General features: G+C 40.4%; 1 protein-coding gene across 1 annotated transcript in view; it reads left to right on the forward strand.

The window, feature by feature from the left end:
- cct6a (chaperonin containing TCP1, subunit 6A (zeta 1)) overlaps nucleotides 1–15,906 on the forward strand; it is a 37,128-nt gene extending 21,222 nt beyond the window's left edge. Inside the window, exons 9-14 of the mRNA XM_043718880.1 lie at nucleotides 56–152; nucleotides 730–877; nucleotides 1,814–1,947; nucleotides 11,270–11,372; nucleotides 11,489–11,561; nucleotides 15,505–15,906. Of these exons, the coding sequence (XP_043574815.1) occupies nucleotides 56–152; nucleotides 730–877; nucleotides 1,814–1,947; nucleotides 11,270–11,372; nucleotides 11,489–11,561; nucleotides 15,505–15,577 (628 nt within the window). The 3' untranslated portion in view covers nucleotides 15,578–15,906. The remainder of the gene's footprint in view (nucleotides 1–55; nucleotides 153–729; nucleotides 878–1,813; nucleotides 1,948–11,269; nucleotides 11,373–11,488; nucleotides 11,562–15,504) is intronic.
- The last annotated feature ends 705 nt before the right edge of the window (nucleotides 15,907–16,611 follow it).

Consider the following 16,611-nt stretch of genomic DNA (forward strand, 5'->3'; position numbering starts at 1 on the left):
AAAACTGTTGGAACTCCCTGGGTCTTGACTGTCAATGTTCTTTTGAATATGTCAGGCTGACACTTGCTTGTGGAGGTATTGCCATGAATTCTGTGGAGGATCTCACTCCAGAGTGCTTGGGACATGCTGGACTTGTGTATGAACACACTTTGGTACGTGGTACTTCTTGGCTTTTTCTGTCACAGTAGTAGTTTAAACCGATAATTCGATGTCAAAGTAGACACTTCCATTCAATGTATTTTTCAGCACATTAAAGTTTAGCTGTCAGTTGTAGCAATAGCTTGAAAATAGGCCTTGACTGACTGACTGAATATTTAGAACATTGAAGAGAATGCAGGCAAGTGTTTGACAATAGGTGTCACCTTTGAGTAGGAGCACTCCTGCTTCAATCAGATTGAGTTTCATTTTTCTCCAGAGGATTGAGTATAAACACTTTGAAGGGACTGTTGCATTATTATACATTGCGACTTGCAAATGGGATGTATCTAAAGCCCTGTTTGCTTCCGTGAGTAAATGTAAAAGATTCTCTTCAGAACAGGGGGCCTTCAAGGCAAACTTCCTTCAAGCCCATGTTTTTTTTTCTCGCTAAAATATAGTGTAATCTCTTCAATTGCTTCATTCTCCCCAGATGAATATTTGCAAAATTCTCTACTTAATGTCCCAAGTTTTAATGTCGAAAATAGAACCTTGTGTTACACTAATGGAATAAATATTTTCTCTTGTGCTCAGGGTGAAGAGAAGTTCACCTTTGTGGAGCAATGTGATAATCCTCGGTCAGTGACTTTGCTTCTCAAGGGTCCAAACAAGCACACTTTAACACAAATCAAAGATGCAGTCCGTGATGGTTTGCGTGCTGTGAAGAATGCAATCGAGGATGGCAAGTGACTAAATGATTGAAGTCTGTAGTATAAATACTAAATTAGGTACAATTTCTGATGCTGTGTTGAGATCCTGTATTGATGTGAAGTGGTGCCTGAGCTTATCTCATGTGGAAGATAAACCTGAGTGTATCAGATTATATAATGTACTGAAACAGACGGTGATAACCATAATATTTTAGTGATTGAAAGCTTCATTATAATTAGTGGCATTGGTCTCTCTTCAGTTGCAAGTTCTAAAAATGTATCTTGTGATATGATGTGAAGAAAGATCGAAAAGGTTTTGACTTGTGTTTTGGGCAGCCCTCTGGTTCCATAGTTAGCACAATGCCAGGAACCTGGGTTTGGTTCCAGCCTTGGGTGACTGTCTAGAGTTTGCACATTCTTTAGGTTTCCTTTGGGTGCTGTCGGTTCCTCCCACAGTCCAAAGACCTGCAGGTTAGGTGGATTGACAATGTTAAATTGTTCTACAGTGTCCAGGAATGTGCAGGTTAGATGGGATTAGATTATATTATTTAGATTACTTAGTGTGGAAACAGGCCATGGCAAATGAGGGTTATTGGGATAGGATGGGGATGGGTGGGATGCCATTCAAAGGATTGTTGCAAACTCGATGGGCTGAATGACCTCTTCCTGCACTAAGGATTCTGATTGTATAGATGGTTATTGGCAGCCACCAATCGCTGCCTCCCTGCCTCTCTAATGCTCACGCTAAAGCTTAAGAGTATTCAGTTATGCCAGGTTTTGCTGCTTTTCATTTAATTCTTAATATGCCATTGAGCTTATTGCACCACCTCCAGTCATGTAGTTGAGATTGATAACTTCATCGTTGTTTCAGTAACGTGCTATCAAGCATGGTTACTAAATGCATTTAGGAATGCATTCATGTGTCATCAAATGAAATGATAGTGAAGTTGGTATTCATTGTCTTTTAGGTTGTGTAGTGGCAGGTGCCGGTGCATTTGAAGTTGCGGTAGCAGACGGTTTGATCAAACACAAGGCCAATGTGAAGGGTAGAGCACAATTGGGAGTGCAAGCATTTGCGGATGCTCTGTTGATTATTCCCAAGGTAAGTGGCTCCTGTTTTGAACTGATTGCACTTCTCAATGTATTCTTTGCCTCATGGCCAGACAATAATTTATTGGGAGTATTTGTGATTTGAAAGAAAGGATTGTAGGGCTGTGAGGCTTTCTGCTTTAAATATGAATTGCAGTTCGCTGTTTTAATCTGTGAACAGTGGTCTGAAAAGGTTTGTAGATTTTATAAAAGTAGCAATTGCTGGAAAAGTTCAGCAGGTCTGGAAGCATCTATGAAGAGAAATGAGTTAATGTTTCAGATCTGGTGACCTTTGCTCAGAACTCAAAGATTTTATTCTGATTTGAGTGCCCAAGAAATGAGAAACTAATGTAGAAAACACGATTTCGTAGGAAATTCTTCTCGCTTCTCTGATTTTCAGAGTTAAGACAAAAAAAAGCAGAGAAGGTGTAGATCAAAATGGCCGGTTAAGCCTCTGCTGCCATTTAGTACAATCACTGCTGATCTTGGCCTTCAAATTCTTTTGCTCATTTGGTGTATCCCTTAGCACTCAGATTGAAAATGTATCTGTCCCAGTCTTAGTCACAAACATTGGAGGAGGTGGTACCTGGCTCCTTGAACCTGTACCTCTCGTCAGTAAGTTCATGGATGATTTGATTGCTTCACATTCTTGCCTACCTTGAACCTTTTTAATCCTGTCACCCCCACCAAAACTCTAGAATCTTTTAGAAACGTCCTTTCCACATCCACCCTGTCAGGATGCCTCAGGATTTTGTATGTTTGTTAATTCCGCTGTGTAGGTGAATGAGCAACATACGGCTGATCCACTATGATATGGCCTAATGTCAAGTTAGTCATACAATTGTTATGACATAGGAGGTCATTTGTCGCCTTTGGTTCTGTGACCTAATGCCAATCTACTACCTTTCTCCCATATCCATGCACACCATTTCTACTCAAATAATCATCCAGTACCCATTTTGAATGCCGCCTCCGCTTTCACAGGCAGTACTCTATTTTTACTTTTTGTAATTATCTCTCTTCCTTAATCGATCATATGTCATCCCTTCACTTGCTATTGACACTTTACTCGCACCATTTGACATTTCTGATCACCTTCAAAGACATGTTATTCAGCCTGTCGACACTCCACTTTCACCGTTTTTACTATCTTTTGTTACTCTTAAGTACCTAGAATCATCTTGCAATGTTCTCTTTGGCTATAAATTTTCTGTTTCCCTCTACTTCACCTGACAAAAGAGCAGCCTTCGAAAGCTTGTGCTTTCAAATGAACCCATTGGATTATAGCCTAGTGTTGTGAAAGCCCAACACCTACACTTACTTCATTTTTATGATCATGAACAGCTTCTCCCTATCTATTCCATCTGCACACTTGTGATTTTGAAAACTTCCTGAGATCTCCCCTCAGCTGCTTTCTTTGCAATAAGAACAGTCCTAACTACTTCAGTCTATCCTTGTTGAAGTTTCTCATCCCTGGGATCATTCTTGTAAAATGCTTCTGTACTCTTCGATATGCTCCACCTTTCCTATCATGTGGTTCCCAAAACTGTAAACATTGCCTCAGCTTTGGATTATTTTAGAGCTGCACTTTGGTGTGAAAAGCAAAAAAGAGGAGTATGATAAAGATGGTGACTTATTAGGGGAAATTTGAGTGTACAAAGTGGATGTCCTTTTGCACAGTGAAAGCAGGCAGGTTCTGAAAGATAAATGGCATATCTGGGATGCTACCACGAAGCATAAGGTCCCCTTCCTTTATCAGCATTCTGTCACTATCCAAAGGCTTCCAGGTGAAGCAGGAATTCAATCTAATCTACTATATATAAATCTAATCTACTATATTTAATATATTAATCTATTATATAAATCTACTTTATACTCAGTGGGGATCTCTGGCCGCCTACCATTTCAATAGAACACTGTTTCCATTCAAGCATTTCTGCCTTGGGCCTGTTGCAGTCCTCCAGCACAGCTTGATGCAAGCTGAGAACCTCACTTTCACCTTATGAATCATGTGAATGAAACAATTTGAAAATGTGAACACCCTCCCCCATCTCTCTCGCATCCAAAACATGTGGGGGTGTGGGAGTATTGGTTGCTTCCAGCACAGCCAATCAAATTTCAACTATTCCTACTTCTTGCTATCACCTTTTTTAGTTTTCTAAACTCCAGAGAACTTTGACCAAATTTATTCAACCCCTCATGAGACAGACTCCTCATCCCAGAGTATAATCTAGTGAACCCTTGCTGTACCATTTCCAATGTATGTATATCTTTTAAATATGGAGACTTCACTGCACCGAGTATTCCAGATGTAGTTTCACCAAACTGTTCTGCAGCAAGACCTTTTTTTTTTTCCCTGTACTTCAATCCACTTGTTAGAGCTGCCATTATGACATTGGCCTTCCTAACTGCTGTTGCACCTGCATACTAACTTTCGGCATTCCTTTCACTAGGGCACCCAGGTCTCTTTGAACATCAGCTGTATAAGCTTGTCTTTTTCTTTCTAAAGAAGAGATTCTGCTCTTCTGTTCCCATGACTTCACACTTCATGCTGCTTGCTCATTTTACTTTCCCGCAGCTATAGTCAGTGTCCTCCTCCGCAGGTTAATTATTGCCCAGCATCAGCAAACCTAGATGTATTGTACTCCGTCAATTTGTATGTCATTAACATGGATGATTAAAAAGCTGAGGCCTCCACGCTGACCCTTGTGGCACTCCACTATTCATTGCCAATTTTAAAACGCACTGATAGTGCCCACCCTCTGCTTGCTATCCTTATCAATCTTTTATCAGTGTTGGAGAGGGGTCAGTTTCATAGTTTGCAGATGTTACAGAATTTGAAAGAATTATGAACGGAGAAGGACCGTTTGATACTTGAAAGATATCGAAGTGTTGATGACAGGTGATGTTAATTGCAGAAAAGTGTGAGACAATATATTTTGGTACAAGGATCATGGACAGTCAGTATGAAGTCAAGGGCACTGCTTTAAACATCTGCCTGGAGAGACTTCATTACACAGGTCATTGTAGCATCCTAGGCTTTAAGAGCATGAAGTACAGAGCAAGACAGGTATGATGAATCTTTGAAATACTTCTAAGACCTAAACTGGTGTATTGTCTATTGTTCTGGATGCCATACTGTTGATTCCAACGTTTCCTGAAGTATGCTTCCAGGGATGAGGCACCTTTGTCATGAAAATAAATTGGAGAAGCTGGAACGGTTTCTCTTGGAGAGATGAATGGGTGATCTGAAGTGTCCAGACCCCAGACTTGGAAAAATGTACATAGGGAGAAATTTGCTGTTTGTAAAAGTATTACAAATGAGAGGGCACAGACTTGCAAAAGAAGCAAATGTAATGAGAACTTTTCCACAATAAAGAGTAGTTTGGATATGGAATGCATTACTCTAAGTGGTCAGGCAATTTCATTTAAGACATTCAAAAGAAGCATTAGGAATGCAGGAGCAGGTGTAGGCCATTGGTATGCTTTTCTTTATTGGTCAGAATATTGAGTACAGGACATTGGTTAGGCCACTGCTGGAATATTGCGTGTAATTCTGGTCGTCTTCCTATCAGAAAGATGTTGTGAAACTTGAAAGGATTCAGAAAAGATTTATAAGGATGTTGCCAGGGTTGGAGGATTCAAGCTATAGGGAGAGGTTGAATGGGCTAGGGTTGTTTTCCCTGGAGCGCTGGAAGCTGAGGGGTGACCTTATAGACATTTATAAAACCATGAGGTACATGGATAGGATAAATAGACAAAGTCTTTTCCCTGGGTTGGGGGAGTCCAGAACTAGAGGGCATAGGCTTAGGGTGAGGGGGGAAAGATGAGAGACCTAAGGAGCAACCTTTTCAGAGGGTGGTGCGTGTATGGATGAGCTGGCAGAGGAAGTGGTGGAGGCTGGTACCATTGCAACATTTAAAAGGCATCAGGATGGGTATATGAATAAGAAGGGTTTGGAGGGATATGGGCCGGGTGCTGACAGGTGGGACTAGATTGGATTGGGATATCTATTCTGCATGGAAGGGTTGGACCGAAGGGTCTGTTTCCATGCTGTACCTCTAACTGTATCCATATGTTTATCCACTGACCATTTAAATACCCTTGGCGAGTCTACTACTGTTGCAGTCAGGGCATTTCACACCCCGACTACTGAGTAAAGAACTTGCCTCTGGAATCCATCCTATATCTATCACTCCTCAATTTAAAGCTATGTCCCCTCGTGCTAGCCATCACCATCGAGGAAAAAGGCCCTTACTGTCCATCCTATCTCACCCTCTGATTATCTTATGTTTCAATTAAGTCACCTCTCGCCATTCTTCTCTCTAATGAAAACAGCTTCAAGTCCCTCAGCCTTTCCTCAAGACCTTCCCTCCATAGCAGGCAACATCCTGGTAAATATCCTCCTGAACCTTACCAACACTTGCACATCCTTCCCATAATGCGGTGACCAGAACTGTATGCAATACTGCGGAGTTTTGTACAGCTGCAGCATGACCTTGTGGCTCCAAAATTCAATCCCTCTACCAATAAAAGCTAACACACCATATGCTGTCTTAACAACCCTATTAACCCGGCTGGCAACTTTCAGGGATCTATGTATGTGGACATAGATCTCCCTGTTCATCCATGCTACCAAGAATCTTTCCATTAGCCCAATACTCCTTATTCCTGTTGGTCCTTTCAAAGTGAATCACCTCAGTTTTTTGCACTAAACTCCATTTGCCACCTCTCAGTCCAGCTTTGCAGCTTATGTGTCCCTGTTTAACTTGCAACATGCTTCAAGACTGTCCACAAATTTACTAACCCATCCTTCTGTGCCCTCATCTAGATCACTTACGAAAATAACAAACAGCAGTGGTCCCAAAACCGAACCTTGCGGTGCACCACAAGTAACTGAACTCCAGGATGAACATTTCCCAAAACCCACCACCCTCTCGTCTTTCAGCTAGCCAATTTCTCATCCAAACTACTAAATCACCCTCAATCCCATGCCTCCATATTTTGTGCAATAGCCTGTCGTGGGAAGCTTATCAAACACCTGACTGAAATCCATATACATGATCTCAACCACTTTACCCTCATCCACCTGTTTGGTCACCTTCTCAAAGAACCTACCCATCACAAAACCATGTTGACTATCCCTAATCAATTTATTCCTCTTAGATGATTATTATAAGTCCTATCTCTTATAGCCCTTTTCCAACACTTTACCCACAAACAATGTAAGGCTCACTGATCTATAATTACCAGGATGGTCTCTACTCCCCTCCTTGAACAAGGGGATATTTGCTATCCTCCAGTCTTCTGGCACTATTCCTGTAGACAATGATGACATAAAAGTCAAAGCCAAAGGCTTGGCAGTCTCCTCCCTGGGTTCCCAGAGAATCCTAGGATAAATCCCATCCATCCCAGGGGACTTACCTATTTTCACACTTTCCAGAATTGCTAACACCTCCTCCTTGTGAATCTCAATCTCATCTAGTAGCCTGTATCTCTCTATTCTCCTTGACAACATTGTCTTTTTCCAGTGTGAATACTGAAGAAAAATATTCATTTAGTGATTCCTCTATCTCTTCTGACTACACACACAACTTCCACTACTGTCCTTGACTAGCCCTAATCTTACTCCAATCATTCTTTTATTCCTGATAAACCTATAGAAAGCTTTGGGGTTTTCCTTCATCCTGTCTGCTAAAGACGACTTATGTCCCTGGCTGCTTTTAGCTCTCTTTCGATCTTTTCTGGCTAACTCATAACTCTCAAGTGCCCTAACAGAGCTTTCACATCTCATCCTAACATAAGCCGCTGCCTTCCTCTTGACTAGATTAAACGTCATTAGTAAACCACAGTTGCCTCACATGACCACTTCCTCCCTGCCTGACAGGTACATACTTAATCAATGATACGCAGTAGCTGTTCCTTGAATAAGCTCCACATTTCAATTTTGTCCATTTCCCTGCAATTCTCTCCCCATCCTATGCATCCTAAATCTTTCTTAATCACATCATAATTGCCTTTCCCCCAGCTATAACTGTTGCCGTGCGGTATTAAGCTAATGTAAACATAATGGTACTGTGGTCACTATCGCCAAAGTGCTCAGCTACCTCCAAATCTAACACCTGGCTGGGTTCATTACCCAGTACCAAATCCAGTGTGGCCTCGCCCCTTATTGGCCTGTCTACATAGTGTCAGGAAACCCTCTTGCACACATTAGACAAAAACTGACCCATCTAAAGTACTTGAACCATAGTGCTTCCAGTCAATATTTGGAAAGTTAAAGCCCCTATAGCAGCTACCCTGTTAACCTCGCTCCCATTCAGAATCTTTGCCATCCTTTCCTTTACCTATCTGGAACTATTTGGAGGCTTATAGCTAACTCCCACCAGGGTGACCTTTCCTTTCCTGTTTCTAACCTCAGCCCATACTACCTCAGTAGACAAGTCCTCCAACATCCTTTCTGCCACGGTAATATTATCCTTGACTAACAATGCTATATTCCCCCCCACCCTTTTTTGCCATCTTCTGTTTTTATTGAAACATCTAAATGTTGAAAACTACAACAACTATTCCTGTCCCTGCTCTATCCATGTCCTTTGAGGGACTTTGCTGGCTGGTTATCTCGGACTGCTTATATATTTTTAATCTGTCATCTGATCTTCATGTCCTCTGCCTCATGTATGCACAAGTCTGGTTAGATCACTTTTTGAAATATTGTGTCCAGTTCTGGTTGCCTCATTATACGAATGATGTAGATGCTTTAGAGAGGATGCTGTCTGGCTTGGAGGGATTGTCATTTGAAGAAAAGTTGAGGGAAGGTAGGGCTTTTCACACTGGAGAGAAGAAGGAAGAGAGGTGACTTGATAGAGATGTATAAGGTAATGAGAGGCATAGATAGAGCAGATAGCCAGAGACTTTTCCTCAGGGCAGAAATGGCTGTCATGAGGGGTCATAATTTTAAGGTGATTGGAGGAAGGTATGGGGTGATATCAGAGGTGATATCTTTATGGAGAGAGTGGTGGGTGCATGGAATATACTGCCAGTGATGGTAGCATAGTCAGCGACATTAGGGACATGTAAGCGACTGTTGGACAAGCACATGGACAGCAGTAAATTGAAGGATGTGTAGGTTAGGTTGATCTTAGATTAAGATAAATGCTTGACACAATATCGTGGGCCGAAGGGCCTGTACTGTACTGTTCTAAGAGTGACTCCAACCACTGACATTCTGAAACCCAGAGCTCAAGCTGGTGAATTCCTGAAGATAATTGTCTAAGACAAATGGTATGCCCATGACTTCATCTGCCACCCACCACCACCTCTTGATTGTAAAAAAACTTTGCTCAATTCCTCTAAATGCCTGCCCCTTCTATGTCCTGGTTATTTGCTTCTTCATGTCTACGCTATATTTATGCTCCTTGTAATTTTATTACATTTCAATTATGCTCCTCTCTCAATCTCCATTGCTCTCGAGAAAACAAACCCCAGTCTGTCTGATCTCTCTCCATAACTAAAACTCTACAGCTCAGGCAACTTTTATTGTTCTTCATGGATTCCCTTGCCTATCTATCTTAAGTGCATAACCTGATGCTTGTCCAAATTTAATTCCACTTGCCACTCATTATCCCATCTGACAAGCCTCACAGTCCAGGAATAGACACTAACATTGCCCCATCTATTACCCCTTTTCCAATTTTCATATCTGCCAACTTGCTGACCATTCCTGCTATATTCAAATGTAAATTATTTCTATAAATGGCAAGGGTCATGACATTGAACTCCACTGGACACCGGCTTCCAGTTGGAAAAACACCTCTTGACCATAACACTCTGCTTCCTACCTCTCAATCTATTGCTGATCCAATTAGTCGAATTTCTTGGATCCTCTCTTTCACATGTCTTGAAGTTCAAATAGACTGAAATGCATCACCCTCATCTACGCAATGGTTTTGTAAATTCATAGTCCTACAGCACGGAGACAAGCCCTTTGGCCCAAAGTGTGCCATGCCAACTAAAATGTTCAGTGCTAACTCTATTTCCTTCCACTTGGCCCATATCCTTGTAAACCTTTCTTATCCACTTATTTGTCCAAATGCCTTTTAAATGTTGGTTAATATACTTAAACTACTTCTGCTTGCAGCTTATTGCATATATGTACCACCGACCGTGTTAAAAAAAAAAAGGTTGCCCCTCCGCTTCCCTTTTAATTGTTCCCCTCTAACCTTTAAACTGATGCCTTGTTGCCCTGTATTCCTTGATTCCAGCCTGGGGAAAAAAGCCAAACCCCTCTCCTTTCTCTCTCCCTCTCCTCCTCCTCCCTTTCTCCCCCCCCCCAATGCTGTAAAGGAAAAGGTCCTAGCTTGTACCATCTCTCCCCATAACTCTGACCCTTGAGTCTGGGCAACATCCATGTAAATTTCTTCTGCACTCTTTCCAGTTTAGTAACGTCCTTCCTAAGACAAGGTGACCAAAACTGAACACACTACTCCACATACAGTGTCACCAATGTCCTGTACAACTGCAACAAAACTTCCAACTTCTATACTCAGTGTCTTGATTGAAGAAGACCAGTGTGCCAAAAGCTTCCTTCACTGCCCTGTGTACTTGTGACTCCACTTTCCAAGAACCATGCACTTGAACTCTATAAGGTTCCTCTGTTCCACTATACACCTTAAGGCCCTTCCGTTCACCATGAAATTCCTGCTTTCATTTGACTTTCCAAAATACAAGACCTCTGACTTATCTATGTTAAACTCCATTTGCCATTTATCGGCCCACTTCCCCTGCTGCAATCCCCGTCTCTCCAAAGGCAGATAAATTCTGTCCCTCAGAATTGCTTCTGATAGGTTTGTCACTATTGAGGACTGACTGTCTTGTAGTTTTCTGGTTTATTCTTTCCTCTCCTGTTTGATGGTAATACCATGTGGCCTGTCCTCCATCATCTGGCACCTCTCCTGTGGCCAGAGAGGAATTGAAAGTTATTGCCAGTGCTACTGCTATTTTCTTTCTTCCTTGTAGCATTTGCCAATTTGATTGCCTTAGCCTGTGAAGATTCGAGTCCCCTACAATTATCAGATTGTCCTTTTGTCTTTGTAACACGCCATTGTCAGCAGACTATAAACTGCTCAGTGTTTCGGACTGTTGTGATTCCTAAATTCCACTTTGATTCTATCATGATCTTCTGAAGCCAGATCTTTTCTTACTAATGTTGTTTTGTTACTCATTACTATTTGTGCTGTTTTCTTTTGACCTTAATTTAAATAAAAGACGGTCATTCTAACAATGCTTGAGTCAGAATAATTGCAGAATAAGTACTTCATAATCATTTGTTTCAGGTACTTGCACAAAACTCTGGATATGACCCTCAAGAGACTCTTGTAAAAATTCAGACAGAATATTCTGAATCTGGCCAGCTTGTTGGTGTAAACTTGAACACTGGTAAGTTAGTATCTAGATCTCATTCATTTTGGTAGAAAAGTGGATGATTTCACACTAGTGATCAATAGCCTTTTACTATTGGAATGTATCTCCTATTTCACCTATTATCTTTACAGGTGAGCCAATGCTAGCAGGAGAAGCTGGGGTTTGGGATAACTATAATGTCAAGAAGCAGTTGCTTCATTCCAGGTAAGTGAACAGAATGATATCCTGTTTTGGGAAATTGCAAGGTTTGGATTTTTCAAGGTTTTATTGATGTTGCAGAATGCTAAGGGTATATTATAAACACCTAGAAAATAGATTTTAGGGTGTTAAAAAAAAACACAAGAACTGTGGATGTTGGAAATCTGAAACAAAAACAAATTGCTGGAAAATCTCAGGTTTGGCAGCTTGTGTGGAGAGAAATCATAGTCAATGTGTTGGGTCCAGTAATGTTTCTGGTTCTGAAGGGTCACTGGACCCGAAACATTAATTCCGATTTCTTTGCACAGATGCTGCCAGACCTGCTGAGATTTTTCAGCAATTTCTTTTTGTTTCAGATTTTAATGTGAACTTGGCTTTATTTATGGATTTGGCAAAATTAGGTCCTGCTCTGAATTTCATGGCATTTTCTCTGTACATTTAGAGAGACTACACAGAAAGTCAGTGGCTTGGGGGTATTATTGTTAGACTGCTAATCCAGAGACCCTGGTAATGAACTGGATTCAAATCCCAGTGTGGCAGATTGTAGAATTTGGATTTAATTAAAAATATTTGGAAATGGTAATTGCAGCATGAAGTCTTGTTAACACGAAGCCAGCAGAGAAGATATCAACTGCATTCATCCACTACTTTCAAGCCATGTTTGCAAAAACAACTGATGCATTCATCAGTTGGAAATTGTACTATCTTGATGACTTGTAACCTACACTGAGAACCGTTGAGTGCAGAACATGATAGATGGCATTAAATGATATACAGAGGCTTTTTATGCAATCTACCAGTTAATGCAGAGCTGGGGATTATTCTTGAACAGATTACATTTATTAAAAAAATCATCATTGTTGGGTAAGAGACAGCAATGGATGCTGTCTGTATGGACTTGGAGGAAATATTTCACAAAAAGTGATTTGGAGATGTCGGTGTTGGACTGGGGTGTACAAAGTTTAAAAAATCTCACAACACCAGGTTATAGTCCAACAGGTTTAATTGGAAGCACACTAGCTTTCGGAGTGCCGCTCCTTCATCCGGTGATAGTGGAGGACACAATTCTAAGGCACAGAATTTATAACAAAAGTTTACAGTGTGATGTAACTGAAATTATACATTGAAAAATACCTTGATTGGCTGTTGAGTCTTTCATCTGTTCGAATACCATGATAGTTTCACTTCTTTCAAGTGTAAATCACAAACCTTTTTTTTAAAAAAGTTGCATTCTCAGGTTAGCTGTAACAAATAGTGTTAGCTAGACAATATGTTGAAGGTGTTAGCCTCCTGTGTTCTCTGTCTATGCCATGATGTTTAGATTGATTCTAATCTGAAAAGTGAGATGAGTTTACATGACAATGGATGAATGGGCACCGCACAACAGTCAACAGACAGGAGTGTTCCCTCCCAGTTGGGGAACACTTCAGTGGTCCAGGACATTCGACCTCGGACCTTCGGGTGACCATCCTTCAAGGCCGACTTCGGGACAGGCAGCAGAGGCTGATAACTAAGTTCGGTACCCATAGGGAGGGCCTCAACCGGGATCTTGGGTTCGTGTCACATTACAGGTGACCACCATTGCACTACACACAGACAAGGTAAAAACAATGACTGCAGATGCTGGAAACCAGATTCTGGATCAATGGTGCTGGAAGACAGACTTAAGACATACTACACTGATTACACACACTCAACCCCCAACGCAGACAGACACACACACACACAAACAGACACAGACCCACATGCGCACAAATTTGGTGGGGTGAATTTGTACTTGGAGTTACATTGTACTTTGCTTAAAAACTGCATGAATTCATGTAAAACTCTTCTCTCACTTTTCAGATTAGAATAAATCTAAACATCATGGCATAGATAGAACACGGGACTTACACCTTCAACATATTGTCTAGCTAACACTCATTATTACAGCTAACCTGAGAATGCAACTTTTTTTAAAAAGGGTTTTGTGATTTACACATGAAAGAAGTGAAACTATCATGGTATTCGAACAGATGAAAGACAACAGATAATCAAGGTATTTTCCAAAGCATAATTTCAGTTACATCGCACTGTAAATTTTTGCTATAAATTCTGTGCCTTAGAATTGTGTCCTCCACTATCACCTGATGGAGTGGTGCTCCAAAAGCTAGTATGCTTCCAGTTTAAACCTGTTGGACTATAACCTAGTGTTGAGATTTTTAACTTTTCACAAAAAAGGCTGCGTAACAAAATTGAAACTTCCTGAATAGGGGCGTATATTTTTACATCTATTAGTCATAGGACATAAACCGTGACTTGTAAATCATCATTCAGATTGGAGGATGTTAGATAGGATAAACAGTGAATATGACACAAATCAACTCAGGACATGGAAGATGAGACTGAGCTGACAAGTGGCAGAGTTGAGATGAATAAGTGAGAGGTGATTTATTTTGGCATAAAGGATAAGGAGAAACATTCTAGACTAAATAGCACAGTTAAAAGGAGTGTGCAGGGATATAGTGGCCTGAGGGATTTATTTGCACAGATCCTTGAAGCTGGCAGAACATATTGAGATATTATTAATTAGTGAAGAATTCAGAGCTTGAATTTCATAAATAGGGATATTGGGTACAAAAGCAGGTAAGTTATACAGAATGTGTATAAAGCTCTGATTAAACGTCAGCCCAGATTCTTACGCAATTCTGGTCCCCACACTTCAAAGAATATGAAGGCTGTTGAGAGGGCGCAGAGGAGATTTCACTGATTCCAGAGTTCAGGGGCTTTAGTTTTAGAAGATTAGGTTGGAAATAAATGGTTTGTTTTAGCAAAGAAGGTTAAAGGGTATTTATACCAGACTTATGTAAGGCAATGAAAAGTGCTTCTCATTAGTTGGTGATGCAAGGACTTGGCGACACCCAATTTTTAAGGTTTTGATAAATACATGAAGAGGATCTGAGAAGACAAATAGTAATGACCTTGAGCACTGCTTGCAAGGTTGATTGAAGCAGAGACTGAGATTTTTTTCAAAATGAGGTTGAGAGAATCCTTGAGAATAAACTGATGTTATTATAAGCAGAAAGTGGGAAATGGGACTATGAATTGTTCCATACAATATTCTCCAGTGCAATTGCTATGATTTCTGAACATTTTTGTTTGATTCCTTTCAAATACACAATGACAAACAAAGCACTGGAAGTGACCAAGGATAACTGGTTCAACTTAGTCTAGTTTTTTTCTTTTTATCATCAGTTTAAAAAAAAATGTAATTTTAGAAGTGTGTATGCAAGGAGTTATACTGTGTTTGTAATTATTAACCCACAGAAGGTGTAGGAGTTCCAACTCTTGCCAGTTCCCTTCCAAGAACATATTTGCAAGAGTTAGATTGACCACTTTCTGACTGCATTGTTTTGGTTTGTGACCCCTCTAACTGTCTTGTGCTTTCCTGTATAGATTTGTACTATTGGGGTTAGTTCTGTGATTTAGATAAAATAAAAATCGTGATCAATTGATAGAATCAGCTTTAGTGCAGTTTTATAATTTCTCACAATTAAGCATGTTCATGAAAATGGATTTGAAAGCATTATTTTGCACTCCGGAAAATGCAACAATGCCAAATTTCATGTGATCTCAACAGTTTATTATGGGGGAGATAAGAATGCTGATTGGTTGGCAAGTCACCTGGTTGAGGATTTTCTGTGGAGAAAACAACCAGGCCTTTGAGTAATTCAAAAGTAATTAAAAGTTTGAACAAATTTTCAAACCAGCATTTGTAACCAGCTTGCTCATCTGTTCCTGAGATAAAAGTTAGTATTAGATGCTGAGTTGATTATAAATAACATTTGCAATCAAAATTTGCTGTTACTTTAAGATGTGTTACTGATCTATTGAACTAGGTTGTATTGAATTTTCTTGTAACAATTGAACTGAACTGTTTAACAAGTTTTTTGTTTTTTTTGTTTTTCAGTACTGTAATTGCAAGCAATATTCTTCTTGTTGATGAAATAATGCGAGCGGGTATGTCATCTCTGAAAGGTTAAATGAAAATGAAATTCCTTTAGAGGTCAAACCTTTTCCAGTTTCAATTTAGCATATCACCATAATGTGGCCAACTGACTGAAAAACAAAAGTGTAACTGGGTTTGAAGCTTTCAATTCTGTGGCTGTCAGGATATTCAGATATTAGTGTGTTTCCACTGAGGCTGTTAAGCCATTAGCAGTAACAAATTACGTTAGCAGTACATTATTAAGCTTTCATGTTTCATGGTTATTTATGGTGATTTTTTTTTTAAATCTACATTGTTAAATAGCTTTTGTTTCCCAATCTTTGTATTCCAACTGTTGAATAAACCTAGTTGTTTTGGAAATGACATTTGTGTATCTTGGTGTGGTATTTAACTTAACTACTTGCAATCTACTTCTGTCTGTGAATTTCCTTTCGCACATGGTAGTTTTTTTTCCATAGTTATGATGATTTTTTTCCTGTTGCTCAATGTGTGAACCTTGACTATGAATGCTGCAAGTTGTCAAATTGGGTAGCTTCTTGATCTATTGTTAATTCTTACACCATGTGCTTGCGGCAGTGGTACAGCCCCGACCTCCTGGACGAGAAGGCCCAAATTCCAGTCCCATCTGGTCATAGATGTGTAATAATATCTCCAAACAGGTTGATTGGAATAATAAATCAACACCACTTGCCTTGGAAAGCTACTTCATGGAATCTGTACAGTGCAGCTAGAGACTGTTCGGCCCATTGAGTCTGCACTGACTGAAGAACATCACATCCAAACACCGCTCCCCTGTTACCTCCCTATACCTGTAACTTGCATTTACCATTGCTAATCCACCAAGCCTATTTATCCCTGGACACTACAGAACAATTTTAAGTGTGTCCAATCCATCCTAACCACATCTTTGGACTGTGGGAGGAACCACAACACCCAGTGGGAGCTCCAGCCAACATGAGAACATGTGAACTCCACACCAGTGGAGACTGGAATCAAACCAGGATCACTGGCTGGCACTGTTCCACTGTGCTGCACTATGGCTGCCACTTGAATAGGATGTGTCTCTAG

Source organism: Chiloscyllium plagiosum, chromosome 28 (assembly GCF_004010195.1).
Source record: "Chiloscyllium plagiosum isolate BGI_BamShark_2017 chromosome 28, ASM401019v2, whole genome shotgun sequence".
Taxonomy (NCBI): Eukaryota; Metazoa; Chordata; class Chondrichthyes; order Orectolobiformes; family Hemiscylliidae; genus Chiloscyllium; species Chiloscyllium plagiosum.